General features: G+C 39.9%; 1 protein-coding gene across 2 annotated transcripts in view; it reads left to right on the forward strand.

Annotated features, from left to right (window-relative positions):
- si:ch73-63e15.2 (protein strawberry notch homolog 2) overlaps window positions 1-21,572 on the forward strand; it is a 175,138-nt gene that overhangs the window by 124,154 nt on the left and 29,412 nt on the right. For both annotated transcript variants that reach the window (XM_034180297.1, XM_034180298.1), the window contains 13 exons: window positions 8,787-8,966; window positions 10,756-10,845; window positions 12,003-12,108; window positions 13,233-13,393; window positions 13,555-13,688; window positions 13,794-13,884; window positions 14,043-14,186; window positions 14,566-14,683; window positions 14,804-14,909; window positions 15,077-15,230; window positions 15,336-15,512; window positions 15,816-15,913; window positions 20,719-20,801. In XM_034180297.1, coding sequence (XP_034036188.1) covers window positions 8,787-8,966; window positions 10,756-10,845; window positions 12,003-12,108; window positions 13,233-13,393; window positions 13,555-13,688; window positions 13,794-13,884; window positions 14,043-14,186; window positions 14,566-14,683; window positions 14,804-14,909; window positions 15,077-15,230; window positions 15,336-15,512; window positions 15,816-15,913; window positions 20,719-20,801 — 1,642 coding nt within the window. The remainder of the gene's footprint in view (window positions 1-8,786; window positions 8,967-10,755; window positions 10,846-12,002; window positions 12,109-13,232; window positions 13,394-13,554; window positions 13,689-13,793; window positions 13,885-14,042; window positions 14,187-14,565; window positions 14,684-14,803; window positions 14,910-15,076; window positions 15,231-15,335; window positions 15,513-15,815; window positions 15,914-20,718; window positions 20,802-21,572) is intronic.

Here is a 21,572-nt window from a genome sequence, read left to right on the forward strand (position 1 = left end):
CTGAAAAATAATTGATATCTTGAAATATGAGGTACTGGGACAAATGAAGTTATAGTCATGACCATATGTTTGCACATGTGCAGATGTGCATGTGTGTATATATTTCTGTGTAGGTTCTCAGTTGTCCAGGTGGTTTCCATAGTAGAGAAGCTTGAATCTTCGACTGGACTGGGTTGCTTGACACAAGGACGTTTCGCTTCAAATCGCAGAAGCTTCCTCAGCTAAAATTCTTGTAGAGAAGAATAAACAGAAGCCACAAAAGCTGGGGTTTTAAACTTAACCAGACCCCTCCTACCGAGAGGCAGACTGCTATAGGCTAGTGACGAAACAATAGCTCTAATTAGCAACTATTGTGCTCTAGTTTGCACCCTCCTAATGACAGGGCAGCTGTCCCTCCTAATGATGGGACGGACGCCTCTCCTGATGGCTCCCTTGACGACTCTCCTGATGACGTGAATGACTCATTACCATGAACAAAAGACTAAAACTGCTTTGACCTGAGTACCCCATTGTAAACAGGGGACAAAGCGTGTCTCAGACCCCCTCCCCGGTTAAGGCTGGGTTTCAACTGTTTCACATAGAATGCCTCCTTATCCCCTCTCTGAAACCATTTCTTCTCTCTGGCTAAGATTTTAACTTCCTTGTCCTCAAACTTGTGGTTAGTGTCTTTAAGGTGGAGATGAATTGCAGACTGAGGTCCACTGGCACCCTCTCTGCTGTGCTGGTATAGCCTTTTGTGTAAAGGTTGCTTAGTCTCACCTGTGTAGTGTTCGTTACAATTTTCCTGACATCTGATAGAACACACTACATTGCTCTGTTTGTAACTAGGGATCCTGTCCTTAGGGTGAACTAATTTCTGTCTCAAGGTGTTAACCTGTTTAAAGTAAATTGGGATTTTGTGCTGTCTGAAGATCCTCTGTAGTTTTTCCCCTACTCCTGCTAAATAAGGGAGAGACACTCCTCTTCTTCTTGTCTCCGTTTCCTGTCTGTCTGGTCTCTTTGTTCTCTGGGACTTTTGCACTTTGTCCAGGGACCATCGTGGGTACCCACATACTGGGCCTCATGTATCAATGTTGCACACTTGTGGCGTAAATTTACGGTGTAAATTTGAAGTACACCAAAGTTGCCGTGACATGTATCAAGCAGTGCGCACCTGCCCATTTCCGGCGTACGCCTGACGTGACCTTGATAAATGCGGCGGGTGAAAACAATCGTAATTATAATAAACACGCCCATAAATATTCAGACTCCGCTTCAGACACACCCTCATTTTACGACATAGAAGCCAGGAAGACGGCAAAGAAAAAGAACTCCACCAATCACGCCGCGTGCCAATAGAGCGTCAAAAGTGGCCGTTGTATTAATTGTTTTGTAGTATAATCAAAAAAGTGTTACAGTGGTCCCTCGTTTATGTCGGGAGTTACATTCTAAAAATAGTCCGTAATATGCGAAACCGCGATGTAGTCAGCGTTATTTTTTACAATTATTATAGACGTTTTAAAGCTGTAAAACCACTTTATATACTTTCTCAATCGGGCATGAACATTTTCTAACTTTTCTCTCGTGTGTAAACACTCTCAAAGTTCAAACCTTAGTAGAAAAATAAGACCAAACTGTTTTTGTTTGAGAAATAAAAATAGAACGTTTTCCTATAAATAATTATGATGGCTTTTAGAACTAACGAATTTAATTTTAACGATCAACGTACGAGGTTGGACACATAAGAAATTATTAATAGTGAGTGACCAGTATTTCACAGATCGCGCCTCTGCGTCCTGACACCGTGCCTTTTTCCACTCACACCTGGCTGCAGGTGTCTGTTTCCGAGTGACAAACAGTTAAGAGTAGTTGTTGGCGCTCTTTTTTCTTCTGGGCTAAAGGTTCTTATAAACAGACACACAGAACACTGTAAAAAAAAAAAAAAAAAAAAAAAAAAAGGCACGCAAAATTGGACTAAAAACTCCGCGAAACGACGAGGCCGCGAAAGGTGGACCGCGTTATAGCGAGGGACCACTGTATTCTCTTTTCGCATGTCAATAATTCTTGACATGTGGCTATTTGCTCGCTCAATTAATAAGACGCCTAATTTTTCAGATTTCTTTATTCTTAAAATGTATTTCTTTATTTATTTTATTGTGACAAACGAATGGAGACGACACAACCTGATTGTAGCACGGGCAAAGGGAATGACAACACTACAGTTGTAATTATCAATTTCATAGTCTAAAACGATCACACCACATAAAGTTAAGCTCAGCGCTGCTCTGGCTCCAGGTTCGAAGTCTGGAGAAAAAGGCGAGCAGCGCTTTAATTTGCAGTCAGTGCTGTGGCCACGGATCGTGCTCGATAGACCAGCAATCCCGCAAAAGCGGGATTTGTATTGATTATTATGTAGTATAATCAGGAAAGTGTTTTTTATGTAACATATGCATTGATTTGTATGATGGCACTGTTTATCAGGCCGATCATATTCATTTTTATGTGGATTCCAGTGCTGGTTCATTTTGGCGTATAATTTTACACCACCTCTCGACCTGGTGTATATTTTCAGCGCAGCGTACGCCAACGACCACATTGATAAATGCCAAGTGGCGCAGCCGTTTTGGCGTGCACCCCAAATACACTCAAATATCGCCGTACGCACGTTGATACATGAGGCCCCCTGTGAGGGCTTTCCGGACAAGTTGTTCTTTAGCCCTTCCCTCTGTGTTGAAGAGTCCTGATCACCTGATCACCCCGAGCTTGTGTTCAAGGGGTGGTTTGAGCCAAAGAGCAGATATTGGTCAGTGTGAGTGGGTTTTCTGTAAACCCCTGTCTGGAGCTGCCTGTTCTCTGCAATCGTAACATCACAGTCCAAGAAGGCTAAATGGTTGTTTCTGGCATCATCACATGTGAACTTGATATTGGAGTCCAACGAGTTGATGTGTTCTGTAAAGTCCTCAACCTCCTGTTGCTTGATCTTGTTCACAAAACAGCCACGTATATACTTCACACTGAATCTATGCTACCAGCCCAAAGTGCACTTTCCCATTTGCTTGAATGGGAAAGTGTGCATGACGTTGTCATATTGTGAGGTGAGTTAATCTGTCTTACTTTGAATGAGGGTAAATGAAAGACGAACAGTGTTGCAACAGAAAAACTGCAGATTGTGTTGATTTTCAGTTTGATGCGATACAGTGTGAAGGACATGGAACAGTTCATCAAAACAGTTGTCATTAACAAGCAACACACTGAGAAACGTAGCAGATGACCTTCACTCGTCTGACATGACATTTTCTCAGTGCGATACAGTCAGACAACCATTACTATCGAGTCCTATATGTGTCAAGTACATGTATAACAAGACCTGTTGGACTCTTCAGTACAGCAGCTGGCCAATCAATCAATCAATCAATTTTATTTATATAGTGCCAAATCACAACAAACAGCTGCCCCAAGGCGTTCCACATTGCAAGGCAGGGCCACACAACAACCACGTAAAAACCCCAACGGTCAAAATGACCCCCCGTGAGCAAGCACCCGGCGACAGTGGGAAGGAAAAATCTCCCCTCTAACAGGAAGAAACCTCCAGCAGAACCAGGCCCAGGGAGGGGCAGTCCTCCGCTGGGACTGGCCGGGGCCGAGGGAGAGAACCAGGAAAAAGACACGCCGTGGAGGGGAGCAGAGATCAATTACTAATGATTAAATGCAGAGTGGTGCATACAGAGCAAAAAGAGAAAGAAACACTTTAATCTGGTCAGTGCTGGTCTGTTGTTCTCATGCTACATTAAATTACCCATCGATTTGGGTCAATGCAGATATGGTAGCGTGTAAGAGGTTACTTATGACATGTTGCTTCATCAGTACTACAGGGCTATGAAAACTCCGTGGATCGTCACTGAGTTTTTAAAATGCCTATCACAGAGCGTTCTTTTTGTTACAACATCATGCACATTTTAGAAATCCACAGACACTGAACTGTATAACATATACATCAGTGTCCACGGAACTCTGCGGAGAAAAATACGTCACTCAGAGTGTGGCTGTTTCGACAGTTGTTACGCATACAATGGGGCAGATAATGAATGTCAGATGACATATAATCAAATGACCAAGATCTATTTACTTGTCATATAAAATACAATAAAAAGAAACTGACAAAGTGAACCAGTGAATGCATCATATTCTGTGTCAAGTGATTTAAAAAAAAAAGAAAACACGCGCTTTCTCATCTGTCTGTCTATGTACATGTACTACGTGCCTGTTCTCCACACTTACTCCCACAGATATCAATGAAGAATCCATAGATTTTATTGCCTGACAGCAATTCCCTGCATTTCTCCAAATTGTCAGTTTTTTCTTTTTCTTTTTTTGTGCTTCAAAACAAAAAGGGAGCGAGAGGCAGGCAGGATTAGTAGCTTCACGGTTGTGTGGGTTTGGGCTGTGGAAGGAGCCAGATTACCATCAGAGCAGTCGGAATTCAAGTCTTTTCTCTGCTTGGCATGAACCAATCTAAAGAACAGTACGGCAGGTTCCAGCAATGAGCCTGCTGGGGGACAAACACGGTTACGCATCACTTCATCACTTGATTAACACGGTACTGAGGTCAGCCAGCCAATCGGTCGACTACAATGTAGTAATTTCTCTGTGTTTAAGACTTTTGGTCAGGAACAGCACAGTGCGTGTTCAGAGACATTCTCCCTTACGTTGGCTTTTATGATGTGGGAACCCAGAAATCCTGTGACTGAAAATGAAGCAGTTGGCTATACTTCTAAATTTAGAATGCAGAACAAATTTGGTTTATTTTAGATTTCATCTTGAATTAAAGCAGTATGTTGTGGAGGGGTGGGTGAAAATATATCACAATATTTATTTTATGTGAGAAACAATTATTAACTTTAGCATCATTATCATTTGTATTGAATTTCTTATAGACATAGGTGGAAACAATATAATACTGCTTTCATTTAGCAGAGGGCACAGTGTATTTGTTACAGATCTAATCTGAGTGTTAGATGACATCACCTCTGTTTCAAGCCGATACGGGGGAAAAAACAAAAAAGATGACAAAACTGAGAATTTTCCTCAGAGATCAAATTGAGCACTGATAATTATGTACTTTAAAGCTGTACAGCCTCTGGGGTTTTTTGTTTTGTTTTTTTAACTTAAGTCATAAAAGGAATTTTCTTTGGCACGTGATAATTTTATTCTTTGGCAAATAATAAATTCATAATGAGATAATAATAATAAGATATTGCCAGTATTATCAAAATTCCTGCTGTTTGGAAACAATTTAGAATTTCTCCCCCTGAAGGACAGAATTTCAAGCAATCAGACACCATGACCTACATTTGGCAGCAACATTAAGTCGTATCTGGGCTTCCTGATCTGTGTGATGCTGTGAAGGAGTAAAGAAAGGCAGCATAATGTCAGCTGGCTACTCACTTGAGCAAAATAAACCAGGATGGAGGAAAATGGTCCTAAGCAGCTTATTTCTGTATAAATCTAATATGTTTCTCATAGATTTTGTAAAAGTTAGCAAGAAATAAACCATTTTAAATCCCCCCCAAAAAATACTGTTTTCAGAATCAGATAACACCTCTGAAGTGATTTTTTTTTTTCTTTTCTTTTTGTATTTTTCTATCGTAAGTAGAAATTGGTCAATCTGGAAACAGTTCATTGATTTACCACTTTTGTTACTGGCAACTCTAAAATTGTAAAAAAAAAAGTTTTGAAGGCAGCAGTTTCCTTCAAAACATGTTTTAATTATTTAATTACCAATTATCAAATAAGTATGTAAAGTATGATGTGCATTGTTAGTCAGTACAACTTATGATGTCCAGTCTATTATTAATTTTTTTTTTTTTACGTGGAGCAGTGTTGCCAAAAGCAAACAAACATCACTGTATGTGGTATATCAAATTGAAATACCAAGAATCGTGATATGCATTGTGCGATAAGTGTATCATCCTCTAATATTATTAGAGCTGTTGGGACTGCTAACTAAATTTAGATGGTCTTAATCTTGAGCTAGCACAAGTATCTGCTTCAGCCTGTTTATCAAATGTCTGAAACTTAATCTCCTGCAAGAGAAAGATAATGTTGATTTCACGGGTAAAATGTCCTCATGTTTTTCACCGTGTTCTGCTGTGGAATGATGAATCTGGTTACGCAGTGTGCCTGTTTTTTTTTTCCTCTTGTTTATTCATGACTCCTCATTTCGAAGAGCCAAGAAAAGAGGAAATGGGTGAGGCAGAAGGGGATGGGATAGAAAAACACAAAACAGACATGGAGAAGGAAAAGCTGCTTATGTGCTTGGAGGCGATGGTGATATTTTGCAGGGACTCTTTCCACATCTAACCCTCTGTCACACTAGAACAGGCACTTGTTCCACTTTGTATTCTGGCGAGCAGGGCAGCTTTGGAAAGCCTACTTTTAGAACTCCTGTCTGATCTTGCCCTGTGGAACTAAACATATACAGTCAACCGTGGATAGAAAAAGAAAGCAAAGTGTAAGCGGGGGAGAGAGAGCGAGAGAGAGAGAGTGCCATAGTCAGAGTTCCCAGCAAACACTGATAAGCTTAGTGGTGCACTCTTGAAAAAGCACTCGCTACAAACGATCACTAGTGAGGGTTGGCAAAGGCAAAAATGTAACCAGGTTTGTGTAGGTACACACAGGGTTTGTGTGTCTCACCGTTGTGTTGATGCTAAGAGCGCCATATCTTCTCACATTTGTGAAACATTTTCAGTGGAACTGTGACTGTGGTAACTGAAAACAGGCAACTATGACAGAAGCCAGCACAGCTCATTGTTGAGTTACCTTCACAAGAAATCCTGTCTTCTAACAGCCACATGTTGTGCCCTTACTGTTGTTGTCACTTGGACATTGAGGACAAACTGATACTTCTGTAATATTGATGGAGGCCCTTATTAATTAAAAAAAACTGTTAAAACTTGGTTAAACAGATTTGAGGTGAGGGATGTCTACTGAATTGGCCTATCACATCATTTACAGTAAAACATAGTGATCGATAATTAAGTGGTGGGAGTAATTTGTATATGCTTGATTTTAAACTGTTTAAAATTTCTACTCATGAATTAAATAAGCAAATTACTGCAGATTTAGTTATTCACAGATTCACAGTGCACATTGGCTGATTTTCCTAAGCAGCTCACACCTGGCAACACTTGGAGCAGCCAGGTCTTCTTGAGGCACTGCATTCAGGGAACTAACAAGGGACGTGATGACCTTGAGGTTAAAGTGGTGGGCTTAAAACCAGAGGATCTTCAGTCAGACCAGAAGCATCTATGGGCCCTTGGTCAATGTCCTTAATCCCCAAGTTGTTCCCAATGAGCAGTTAAGTGCTCTGCATGGCATCACGATGACATCGTTGTGTGAGTGTGAATGGGTGAATGAGGCATCATTGTAAAGTGCTTTGAGCTTCTGCTTCAGATGTATCCAGCTCGTGCTTAATCTTCTCTGGTACCTCCTCCCAGTTGGACATGCCTAGAAGACCTCCTGTTAGGGAGCTAACAAGTTGACACTCAGCAAATACCTGAACCACCTCAGCTGGCTCTTTTTGATGCGAAGGAGCAGCAGCTCGACTCAGTCTCTTTTGAATATTCGAGCTTCCCACCGTGTTATTGCAGAGGCTTTAGAAAGTAAAGGACAACCAAAGCCATTTGTATTACAACTGTAAATCTCTGCTATGCTGCCGATTATATACTAACGTAAAGTACCAGCAGCCATGTTTAGTATGGAACTAAAATGAGCTGCCTTAGCATTTTGAGTCTTCATTAGCATTCATGGTTGTTTTGTATTCCTCTAGTAAGAACTGACCTGGAACATGGGGGTGTGGGAAACTTCACACGTGGCTCGAAGAACAAACTGCATGCACTCAAACACACACGCATATACACAGATCTATGCTCCTCTTTCTTTTTCTTTTTTTTTCTACTTGATCCACTCCTCTCTTTCTCTCTCTCTCTCTCTCCCTCCCTCTCTCTCTCTCTCTCTCTCTCCATCCACTCCCCTTTTCCCACATTGATATGTGTAAGTCCATCCTCTGGGCCACATGGGTGCCTGTGAGAACCCAGTTAAAGAACATGACGTGCTGATGGGTTGGGAAGGATATGAATATAGAGAGGGGCGCCTGGAAGGCAGCCACAAGCAGTCTTATCATGCCAGAGTCTCACATTCTAGTTTATGTTCTTTCTCTCACACGTGTATGTAAGATTAGAGTTTGTGGGCTGCCTGTGTTTACCACCCCCCCAGCCCCCCAATTCACTGCAGTACTGATTAAAAATCAGGGCTAACATGTCCTGATTTGACTGAGGGTCAAGTCAGGGCACTTGTTTCCCTTACATGCATATTGTTATACGTACATACATAAATGTTATTTTACTGCTGTATGTCCTCTGCAGACCTCAACATTTTGGTTTTTGGTTTTCTTCAAATTACAGTACTTTAGTCCAGGCGCTGTGGATTTTTTTTGGGGGGGGGACTGGAAGCAAAAACATTTATATAAAGAGATCTTTAAAAGGAGAGGGGAAAATCATTTAATTAGTCTGTTTGTCACAAGTTTTGTTGTTGTTATTGATGATAAGCCATCAGTAGTGTGTGTTGCAAAAACACATCAAGCTAAATGCTACATGTGATTGATCAACCTACTCCTTTGCATATGTAACTTTTTAATTTATTTTTTGCAAAAGTTCTCCTTTTTCTAAATAAGTATTATTCATTTAGCCCTACATTTGACCCTGTTGTGGATGTAAAAATTGATACACCCTCTGTTTCATCACCTTCAGGACTTGTCCTCCTGCATTGATGACTTCTCCACAAACTCTCTGTTCTCTTCTCCGGCGGACTCGCTGTCAGAGTATGCTGACGCCCAGACGTTCATCAGCACAGATAACCTGGACACGGTGCCTACCATTTGGGACATCAACACTAGTACCACCACCATTCCAACCCAGAGCCAACTAGAGGTCAGAAGCAGATGCATGAAACACCATCAAAAAAGAAAAATCCATAGACCTCTAACAACAAATTACAGCTGTTACAACTATTATGTCATATACACTTGATTAAGAATCTACTCTTAATAAGTTCAAGCCGACATCAACCCACCGAGTCTGCTGCAGCCACAACACTTACATGGTAGACACACCAACAGTTTTTCCACTCAAACCACTTCCATCAAAACCACCAATATAGTAAACCAACGAAGAAAGGACAAAGTCACTCTATAAAGGAAAAAATAAGAATCCTTTAATCAAACATGGCAAAAAAAAAAAATACATGGGCGTACACGTTGTGACCGTAATGGCTTTCAATAGGGAATAAAAAGAAATCGATTTTTACCACATTGGATTCTCCGGTGGTGTTTGCTCCCTCCATTGCTGTTCTTCTTAGAATTCCGGTGGAAAGCAGCGGCTGGAAGCACTGTTCTGGGCTTCTGAGTTGTGTAGTTCTTTTAACTTGCGTTACAGTGTAGGCTTATTGAAAGAAAACTACTAAGGTTCCCAGGTTGTTTTTTTTTTTTGTTTGTTTGTTTTTTTTTCCTATTTGTTGGTTCCCGCTACCGTCTGCTCCCGTTAACTTTTTTCCTGTACCGTCCCAATCACCTGATTAATAGTAAAGTTGACTACTATCCGGCGGGAATCCTTTTGTTTAGTTCCACTGCTGTTGCTGCCTTGAACTGTGAGTTAATAACAACGTCAGGTGCAACTTCTGGGCCCAAAATTGGCTTAAAAGTACCACATCCCTCATTGTTTCCATCCATAGATGCCAGCTGTAGGCATACAGACCATCCCATGATGCATTGCGTGAAGGCTACTTCCGGGCATGCACACTGATACATGCAATCCCCTATTGTCAACTCCTCCCTGACCCACAGACAGTCTCTCTGTCTGTGTAAACAAACTTTTGTTGAAATCAGTGCACCACTTTTATCTTCAGGAAAACAATACAGGAGCCGTCACATAACCTGTGCTTCTCCTCTGTCAGGTGATAGAATAACTGTATGTATTAGCATCATCAGCAGATTTGTTAGTGGTTAATTCCAAGTAGAGTTAGTATGGGTGTTGTTATTGACACAACTGTCATAGAAGTAGAAATTAATATTTTGGAATTAATAAAACTGTAATTATTTATTTCTTCTCCGTTTTTAATTTATGTACTTATTTATTCATTTATTTGTTGGGTAACTCTTGTTTGAACCAGTTGTTCAAAAGCTGCAGCTGACAATAGTCACACCTGGGATGATGTTCAAAATATTACCATATATATATATATATATATATATATATATATATATATATACACCATAAAATTCGGTATTTTTGAATGAATAGCATTTGGAAATTACTTTTAAAATATATGCACCTGACATTGGTTTCAAAGTTATTTATCTTACAAAAACAACTTTATTGTCAAGTGTTTTCCTCTGCTGTAGAGCTTTCAGACATTTATTTATCCTGCATTCTGAAAGTATTCAGAATCTCATTATGTTTTCGTTTTATCCATTGTGATTTCCAGAGAGGCACACTGCTTTATCTGCCTTATGATGTTGTTGCCAGACAACCCCCCCCACCCAACCCCCTAAAAAATGCATTTACTGAGTGTTAATCTCAGACCTCCATGAAGGTCTCCTATACATAGACATCCACACTTGTGTTTTTGTCTCTTTTCTTATGCATTTGGCACTGTGTTTATTTGAGTTTTCTTCATTTTATGTTTCATTTTATATTTTTTTATTTTGTTTTGTTTTTGCAGCTGAATGGCAGCAGCAGCAGGTTTCAGGGCTTGGCCAGTTTGGAGGATATTACTGCTATTATCAACACCCCACCATTAGGAGGATTGCAGGTATTCTCCTCAGTCTGATGCACAAAGGCTTCAGGATCTCAATCCACCACCATTCTAGCTTTGTCTGTAACTATGCTGCTTACTTACATTTGCAGCCAAACAATGAAATGCTTTCTAAATCAAACTGAAATCAATGCAACTTTCAGACTGGAGCAGCCTCGATTTTCAATTAGAGTATGAAGTAATATGATAAGCTGTGTTTTTCTGGGAAGGATGTGAGGTGGGGAGATAGTCTGTCTTGAACACTTCTTTAGTTCACCAACTGTAAAAGCCACTTCAGAGTCACTGTCACAACAAAGGATCTAAATTAAGCTGTTTTGTGCTCACAGCACTACAATAATTCCCAATAAACAACAACAAAGTTAAAGCACAACCATTTAACCAAGAATTTAAATGAGTGCTGATAAACAAAACAGTGGCGCTGAAATTCACAAGTTGAGTTTTGAGGTGGTGAATGATTAGAACACAAGTAGGTACTACTACTACTCAGGACTTGATTAGATTTTTGATTGTCTATTGACAAGCACTAAAATAAATATTGTTGTATGCTGGTTAAAGTTTAACAAGAATCTTCAGTTTAGTTGTGGTTAGTTTACCTTTTTGGGAAATGACTACATTTCTGTCTGTCTCCATTCAATTAAAGATGCTTACTTAGTGAAGAACGCATTGACTATAAACAGTGGGACTGATCACCTCCACAGACTTTATATAATCAAGTTTTCAGCAAACTGCCAAGTTAACCACTAATGTCATGTTTGTAAGAAGCAGAGTTTATTTTTCTTAGATATAAAAAGAATATGACATTATCTTAGTTTCCATGAAGGAAATGTGATTGTGCTTGATGGAGCTGTCTGGTATGTTGATCACAATACAAACGCAGAATTTAAATGAACATAATCAACTTTTTTTATTGAAATATTTGTTAAAATATTGAGCTGTTTTTCTCAAATTGTGCAGCTTTAATACAGTTTTAAAACCTGTTTTATAGATAAAAATAAAATATGTAGTAACTACTTAATACTTTGCTGTTTTACAGTAATACTGTTTTAAATTCCTTTGTGATAAGTTATTAACTGGGCTCTGACAGGACATTATTAAATGCCCATCAGATACATGGCTAGTATTGTAAGTCGCATAAGTCTGATTGCTGTTTCTAGGCTCAGAAGACTCAGTCACCACCAGAGGAAGAAGAGGAGGTAGAGGAAGAAGAGACAGAGGAACTGGGACAAGTCGATACATTTGCGGATTACAAACCTTCCAAATGTAGGGCACAAGACTGAATATCACCAACCAGTCCCCTTGATTTTTTTTTTCTTTTTTTATAACCTGTGTTACAGAGGGTAGACCACCAGTAGAAACAGATTGACTCCATGTGTGCATCTGTTTGTATGTGTATATGTGGTTGATTTGTATGCAATATTTTGACAGTCTTCATGTATGAAACTTGGTATAATTTCAATTCATTTCATTTATATAGTGCCAAATCACAACAAAGTTGCCTCAAGGTGCTTCACACAAGTAAAGTCTAACCTTACCAACCCCCAGAGCAAGCACACAGGCAACAGTGGTTAAGAAAAAACTGTCTGAAGATTTGAGGAAGAAACCTCAAGCAGACCAGACTCAAAGGGGTGACCCTCTGCTTGGACCATGCTACCGACACAATTGACAATATGAATATACAGGAAATTTTGGGAGTCCATGCTGGTGCATAGACCCACTCCCATCTCTGGATGGAGGCCCACCTCAAACAGAGAGAAAAACAGAATCCGGTGGCAGAAAGACAACAAATACAGTGTAATTTGTCAGCATTAAGCAACAAGAAAAACAGACAGACTGACTCTGTGTCTAAATGGTTGCTTAGTTGCAGTATTTCTGTCTCTGTGTGTTTTGACAATTCTTTGTTGTGCTTTTGCTAGGGTTAGTATGGCCAAGGCAAACGATCACCCCACTGAGTCTGGTCTGCTTGAGGTTTCATCATATAATCAAAAACATCTGATGGAGTTTTTGATTTCCATAGGTGCGCTTGCTCAGGGGGAGAAAGGTTAGCTTTCTCGTGTGTACTGCCTTGGGACTACTACTTAATGGCTACACAAGGTCACCTCAGTCAGACCTCAGACAATTTCAACATTGGGTGCATCTTGAGTCTAGTTGTGGCCACCAGGTTGCGAATCTCTGAAACCTAGTGTACGTGATAACGCCACAACGATGATGGTGAAACATTCTGATGTAAATTATATCTTGCTAAGACTTTGCACAAGTTTGAGTGTTGATTCGGCGATGCAGGTTAGGATCAGTATTGCACTTGTAAATATGGCATTATACTTAAACCATTTTTTTAAGAGAATTTTCCTTTTCTTTAAATTATATTCTGCTTCTTCTTTCTTTAGCTACTATAGGAATTTCTCATCCTGACAAAGTTGTGGAGACCAACACACTATCTAGTGTCCCGCCTCCTGATATCACGTACACACTGTCTATCCCTGCATTGACTATTAATAGTGGGCAGCTGTCTGCTCTGCAGCTGGAGGCCATAATCTATGCCTGCCAGGTATGTGCTTTGGAACAAACGGTTCTCAAAGAACATACTGATTTTTTTTTTTTTTTTTTTTTGAACTTTAAAGTCCTGTATGATTTTTATTTATGTCTTTTTGTTTGTTTTTGATTATTCCAATATCTCTATTCACACTTTTGCACTTTGTGTTCCATCAGCAACATGAAGTGATCCTTCAGAACAAGCAGAGAGCAGGCTTCCTGATTGGAGACGGAGCAGGGGTTGGAAAGGGACGCACTGTGGCCGGAATTATTCTAGAAAATTACCTAAAGGGAAGGAAAAAATCTCTATGGTACGAGTGTGCATGTTGAATGTGATGCCAGGATAAAGTGAGCGTGTAGGAACTGGTCTGTGCAGAGACTGGCGGATTTACTGATTTTCCTGTTTCTGCCCTCAGGTTCAGCATATCCAATGACTTAAAATTTGATGCAGAGCGAGATCTCAAAGATATAGATGCACCAAATATTCCTGTGCATGCCTTAAACAAAGTGAGTCCAAGAGGAATTTTGTGTGCCAAGCTTGGTAATTTGGGTTTTTGAGACTGTGCTATTTTCAGGATCAGAGAAAATAAAACAAAATGCAGTGCATGTTTTTTATGTGCCAACAATGAACACTAGTAATCTTACAAATTTTTGTTTTTTTGTAGATAAAGTATGGAGACACAGCTACCTCAGAAGGAGTCCTGTTTGCGACTTACTCTGCCCTGATTGGAGAAAGCCAGGCAGGAGGGCAACACCGGACAAGAATTAAACAGATTCTGGACTGGTGCAAACCAGACTTTGATGGAGTCGTATCTTTTCACTTATAATAATAATAATAATAATAACAACAACAATGACTTGGATTTATAGAGCACTTTACAAGTTCCATTATTCATTCACTCGCACATTCAGTCACATTGGTGGTGGTAAGCTACTAGTGTAGCCACAGCTGCCCTGGGGCAAACTGACGGAAGCGTGGCTGCCATTCTGTGCCTATGGCCCCTCCGACCACCACCTCATTCATACACAGGCAAGCTGGGTTAAGTGTCTTGCCCAAGGACACAACAATAATATGCTCGATTTTCGACTGGTTGGGAGCCGGATATACTGCCGCACATCAAGTTGTGGTGTAACATAAATTGGAATTCAGTGTCTCTGGTGTTTGCCCTTGACATTTAATCATTACAGATTATTTTTGATGAATGCCACAAGGCCAAAAATGCCACCTCTACAAAGATGGGCAAGGCAGTGCTTGATTTGCAGAACAAGCTACCACAGGCCAGAGTGGTATATGCCAGTGCTACGGGTATGTTAATACACACACGAACACACAGTAAAAAAAAAAAAAATGAAAGATTGTAGACAGCTTAATATTTGACCTGCCATCTGTCTTTTGTAACTTTAAATATGGTCTTACCTGTTTCAGGTGCCTCTGAGCCAAAGAACATGATTTATATGAGCCGCCTGGGAATCTGGGGTGAGGGCACGCCCTTCAGATCCTTTGATGACTTTCTGCATGCCATTGAAAAGAGGTTTGTTCAGGCACCATGTTATGGAACTCAAGTCTTAAGAATCAGATTTCTAAAAACATTATTCTTGCTTATTACTGTGCTTAATGTAACATTTCTGATTCCTGTGATTATAGCTGTTGACCCGTCTTTGAATTATGCTTAATAATTTTTAAACTGCTTGCACACAGAGGTGTTGGTGCCATGGAGATTGTTGCCATGGACATGAAAGTTAGTGGGATGTACATTGCCAGGCAGCTGAGCTTCTCAGGGGTGTCTTTCTGCATTGAAGAGATCGGACTGGACAATGACTTCAAATTGGTCTATAACAAAGCTGCCAAACTCGTGAGCCTTTTCTCAGAATTTATAAATGTCCACTTACCCCATTATCTGAAATATTAAAATTGCCCTATTATAAACTGATCATGTACCTCTGAACACTGTCTCCAGTGGGCAGAGGCATTACAGGTCTTCATGCGTGCAGCCGATGAGTTGGGCCTGGTTAGCAGAAAGTCTCTCTGGGGGCAGTTCTGGTCATCTCACCAGAGGTTTTTCAAGTACCTCTGCATTGCTGCTAAAGTCCGCTGCCTGGTCGAGCTGGCCCAAAAAGAGCTGGAGGCAGGGAAGGTCAGCACAACATACTGTTAACACTAATCATTGTGTAGGGTATGTAATGTACAACACGAAAAGTGATCACAGACGGGATCATTTTACAGATAAAATAGATGTATTTCTATTAAACGTAACGTGCAGTGTTGCTGTAACTGGCTGTTGTCAATACAGGAAGAGCACTGTTTCAGGTGTTAATTATTATATATTTAGGCTCCAGGGTATGTTTTGGTTTTGTATCCCTCTGAATAATGAGGTTTATTCTAGAATTTCTAAAATACAAGGCATGTTTGAACTTGTAAATGTTTCCCTTTATCATAGTGCATTGTTATTGGGCTGCAGTCTACTGGAGAGTCCCGCACTAGAGAGGTTCTGGATGAGAATGATGGGCACCTCGACAGATTTGTTTCGGCAGCAGAGTGAGTGGATGTCTATTTGTTTATCTGTCAGTGTGAAACTCGGCATGAGTTGTATGGGAGGTGATGGTCTAGTGGTTAAACATTGGGCCTGAGAACAGAGGATCCTCGATTCAAACTCCAACCTGACCGGAAAATCACTAAGGGCTCTTGGGCAAGGTCCTTAATCCAAAAGTTGCTCCCAGTGTGTAGTGAGCATCTTGCATGGCAGCACCCTGACATCTGTGCGTGAGTGTGTCTGTGTGAATGCGAGGCATCATTGTAAAGCGCTCTGAGCTTCTGATTCAGATAGAGAAGTGAAAGTAAATGCAGTCCATATGATAAACCATAGGTATTTGATCAAACCATAGGTTTGATCAAATGTCTATCGTGTCTGTACAACTGAATAATGTGAAAAATTTAATCAAATGTCTATCGTGTCTGTACAACTAAATAATTTCCCACTTTGTAAGCCTTGCAATAAACTAAGTGGCAGATGTTCTTCTCAAAATGCATTAGTCTAATGCATGTGGTTAATTCTGCTTGGCCATTACTAACTTCAAATTGCAAATTTAGTAGTTTGGAGCTTTTTCAACCCCCTACTACTCATGGGAACTATGTCACCCTTTTTCTACTAGATTCCTTTGCTTTTCATAGGAATTTTTGCTTTTGTCATAGTTGTAGCAGCAGCAGTAGTTGTTGTAGTAGTAGTCATCTCCATATCTGTAGTGATCTGTAGGGTTCTTTGATTTCCTTATATCACTTAATTGAACTCTAATAACATCCCAGACCTCATGAACCTACAAATTAAATGGCAAGTGGACTGCATTTCTGGTGATTTCCTATCCAGTGCTGTCCTTCAAAGTGCTTAACGATGATGCCTCACATTCACCCATTCACACACACACTGTCACACATTAGTGTTGGCATGTTGCCATTCAAGGCATTTAACTGTATACGTGTACATCACCATGTACATTTGATAAAATAACTGGTGATGATCCATAGTTTAATTGCTCCATGAGTTTAGTGATGAGTTGCAATTTAATTAACAGGTGACTAATGCAAGAATCCAAGGGAGGGAAGGTGCATGTCGTGAACTTTGTTTTGTTTGCCCCCCCCCAAAAAAAAACAACAAATATACTGGATGGTGTGATTATATTGGATGAAACACATCCAAAACCTTGTAAAAAACGTAAATGAGTTTATAATAACAGTGGCTTTTCTCAGATGATCTAGCAAAGGGGGTGGCACCAGATCCAAGGGAGAGAAGCAACCAAGGGGGGAAGGGGGGCACCTCCCCCTTACACGGTGCAGAGCTTTTGAAAATTTGAGGTCAAAATGGGGTATTCTGAGGCTTCTTGTAGGACCAGAAAAACAGCCAGCCCAGTTGCCAGGATCTGAAAATTTTGGGATTATCCAGGAATGCATTGTGGCTTCTTTTTTCTTTCTTTTATATGTAAATACCACAAATATTAAGCAGTACAACTATATGTGGGGCAGTAGTCAGCTACCCCCCCCCCCCCATATAGTTGTACTCCTTAATATTTGTGCTGTTTTTTGTAAAAAAAAAAAAAAAAAAGAATATATATGTGTGTATGTGTATATATATGTATGTATGTATGTTATACAAATAATGAATGTTTATGAGTTCAATGGTACGAATATTTCATGAGGTGAAAGCTGGAACGTTCCTGGAATGTTCCAGCTTTCACCAAATTAAATATTCGTACCATTGAAAGAATGTAAAAACATTCATTATTTGTTTTATATAACGGCTAAAATAGATCATTGTCATTTGATATTTTATTAATTTATAAACAACAGAAAAGGGACTTACATTTTGGTGTTCCACTGTGACGTGTAGTCCAGTGATGCTGTGCACTGACTTCAGACTTCCATTAAAAAAAAAAATTTAAAAAAAGACTTTGTGTAGTTTCTCAGTTCAGCCAAAAATCACATCAGTGTTTCATGTTAGCAGCTCTTCATGCATCCAGAGGGTGGGTGTGTGTGTGTGTGTGTGTGTGTGTGTGTGTGTGTGTGTGTGTGTGTGTGTGTGTGTGTGTGTGTGTATGCGTGATCACATGTGCGCGTGTGCGTGAGGCCGAGTACGTGGGTGTGCACGTGAGAGTGCAATGGTACGAAACGTATGGAACCAAATTTACACTCTAAATGGAACTGAGCTGCACTCTGAATGCAGTGCAACACAAATGGGATGAATTAATCCATGTCATGTGACATACAAAGCACCAATCAAATCACAAGGATCCACTCAGCCATTATATATGTATATGTGTGTGTGTGTGTGTGTGTATATATATATACAACCCCTGGCAAAAATTATGGAATCACCGGCCTCAGAGGATGTTCATTCAGTTGTTTAATTTTGTAGAAAAAAAAACAGATCACAGACATGACACAAAACTAAAGTCATTTCAAATGGCAACTTTCTGGCTTTAAGAAACACTAAGAAATCAAGAAAAAAAAGATTGTGGCAGTCAGTAACGGTTACTTTTTTAGACCAAGCAGAGGAAAAAAATATGGAATCACTCAATTCTGAGGAAAAAATTATGGAATCACCCTGTAAATTTTCATCCCCCAAATTAACACCTGCATCAAATCAGATCTGCTCATTGACATTGACCCTATGCCATGACATTGACCCTATGTGTCTTTTTGCAAGGAATGTTTTTGCAGTTTTTGCTCTATGGCAAGATGCATTATCATCTTGAAAAATGATTTCATCATCCCCAAACATCCTTTCAATTGTCCAAAATATCAACATAAACTTGTGCATTTATTGATGATGTAATGACAGCCATCTCCCCAGTGCCTTTACCTGACATGCAGCCCTGTATCATCAATGACTGTGGAAATTTACATGTTCTCTTCAGGCAGTCATCTTTATAAATCTCATTGGAAAGGCACCAAAAAAAGTTCCAGCATCATCACCTTGCCCAATGCAGATTCGAGATTCATCACTGAATATGACTTTCATCCAGTCATCCACAGTCCACAATTGCTTTTCCTTAGCCCATTGTAACCTTGTTTTTTTCTGTTTAGGTGTTAATGATGCCTTTCGTTTAGCTTTTCTGTATGTAAATCCCATTTCCTTTAGGCGGTTTCTTACAGTTCGGTCACAGACGTTGACTCCAGTTTCCTCCCATTCGTTCCTCATTTGTTTTGTTGTGCATTTTCGATTTTTGAGACATATTGCTTTAAGTTTTCTGTCTTGACGCTTTGATGTCTTCCTTGGTCTACCAGTATGTTTGCCTTTAACAACCTTCCCATGTTGTTTGTATTTGGTCCAGAGTTTAGACACAGCTGACTGTGAACAACCAACATCTTTTGCAACATTGTGTGATGATTTACCCTCTTTTAAGAGTTTGATAATCCTCTCCTTTGTTTCAATTGACATCTCTCGTGTTGGCGCCATGATTCATGTCAGTCCACTTGGTGCAACAGCTCTCCAAGGTGTGATCACTCCTTTTTAGATGCAGACTAACGAGCAGATCTGATTTGATGCAGGTGTTAGTTTTGGGGATGAAAATTTACAGGGTGATTCCATAATTTTTTCCTCAGAATTGAGTGAGTCCATATTTTTTTTCCCTCTGCTTGGTCTAAAAAAGTAACCTTACTGACTGCCACAATTTTTTTCCCTTTTTTCTTATAGTGTTTCTTAAAGCCAGAAAGTTGCCATTTGAAATGACTTCAGTTTTGTGTCATGTCTGTGATCTGCTTTTTTTCTACAAAATAAAACAACTGAATGAACATCCTCCGAGGCCGGTGATTCCATAATTATTGCCAGGAGTTGTATATGTATGTATATATGTATGTATGTATGTATGTGTGTATATATATACACATATATATATATATATATATATATATATATATATATATATATATATATATATATATATATATATATATATACACACACACACACGTGTGTGTGTGTGTATATGTATAAGTTTGTACATTTAGTACTGTGCCTGTGCTTGTGAGGGAGGAACATGATTACACTCTGCACATTTGGAAAAGTTGGTTTTACATATATTGAACTTTTATTTACCCCAAAGTGATATTGCAAACCTACATGTTTTTTTGACATGTCGGTTGCAGACTGACAGCTCGCAGCATCAAACTCTGATGTAAACACAGGGAGTAATTACAGGTGCCCAAACTGAATGTGATATACTGGTACTTCGATAATACCATGATGCGGTAGAGAGCCCGAACAGGCACCAGTACGAAAATCATGGTAGATGTTGGCAGCTCGTCCGAGACCCCCCCCCCTGGCTACGGGCCAGACAACAGAGCATGGCAGCTGTGTGAAATACGACGTTTACACATTCTTACTGTCATTTTGCCACATTTTTAGTATTTTTATTGGAAAAAAATGTTTGTTATTAAGAATGGGCTTGCAATTTCCTGGCATCAATCTTATGTATTTACAGAAGAATCGATCGCTGAGGGGGAGGCTGTATGCTACGAATAGCGCTTAAAACAAATCTGCATTTCAGCAAGGGAGCACACAGCCAAAACAAGAGGGTGTAGCGCCCCTATTTCCCGGTGTAGAAAATCCCCTGAATAATCTAATCTATATCGAGTAGCCAAAAAGCAACCCGTCAGAAGTATTCTGTATTGTGTGTGTGTGTGTGTGTGTGTGTGTGTGTGTGTGTGTGTGTGTGTGTGTGTGTGTGTGTGTGTGTGTGTGTGTGTGTGTGTGTGTGTGTGTGTGTGTGTGTGTGTGTGTGTGTGTGTGTAAAGAGAGAGGGAGTACTAGATGCCACTTGAAAACAGTTTCTTTCAACTCTCTCTTGTAGGGGAGTGTTCCAGTCTCTTGTGCTAAAACATTTCCCGTCAGAGAAACAGAGGAGAGAAAAAGTGACAGGGAATAAGAGAAAACGTAAGTGAATAAATACACCAGGCTTATTGCATCATGTGTGATCATTGGATCACTGGATTCCCAAGCCATTTTCTGTACACGTGTTTTTTATCTTAATTATTACCTAGGAATGGCAGCACCCCACACACACCTCTCTGTGATGCCAGTTCTTGTTGTTACATTTAATATTTTTAGTTGTGATTAATCCCTTCTTTTTCCCTGAGAAGATTTTTTTTCATTAGGGGCATTTTCGATCTCTTAAAAAGTTGCCATATCCTCTGTTAAATATACAGTATCCACACTTTGGAATGGCTAGAGCGTTCCTTGCACAGTTCTGCTTGAAAAGGTGGTGGGCAGTTGCACGAGCCTGTATGTCAACACCCCCCCCCGCCCCCATATATTTACATGAAATGTCTGATTTCATCACAGATAACTCACCTGTTTAGTACCAGAAGGTGCAGATGCCTTGTGAGCAACTTTTGTTCTGCAAACTCTCCAAATTGACATCATTCTCATGCAGCTACTACTGATTTTTTAGATTTTCTACTGCGTGTATGTGTGAAATAATTAATGAATTTTAAGGAAAATTTTCCCCATGCAAAAGAAGTTATTGTGGTCACCCCAATACATTAAAGCCCTGGTCCCACCGAATAATGAACAATGAATAATGAGCCACATAGCATGTTTTTTGGTACGAGTCCAGTTATTCAACAAATGTGGGAGAATAGTAGCTCTTAGAGGCAGAATATTTGGCTAACAAGGCTCATCTGTGAGCATGGTGCTAATTTCAAG

Source organism: Thalassophryne amazonica, chromosome 10 (genome assembly GCF_902500255.1).
Source record: "Thalassophryne amazonica chromosome 10, fThaAma1.1, whole genome shotgun sequence".
NCBI lineage: Eukaryota > Metazoa > Chordata > Actinopteri > Batrachoidiformes > Batrachoididae > Thalassophryne > Thalassophryne amazonica.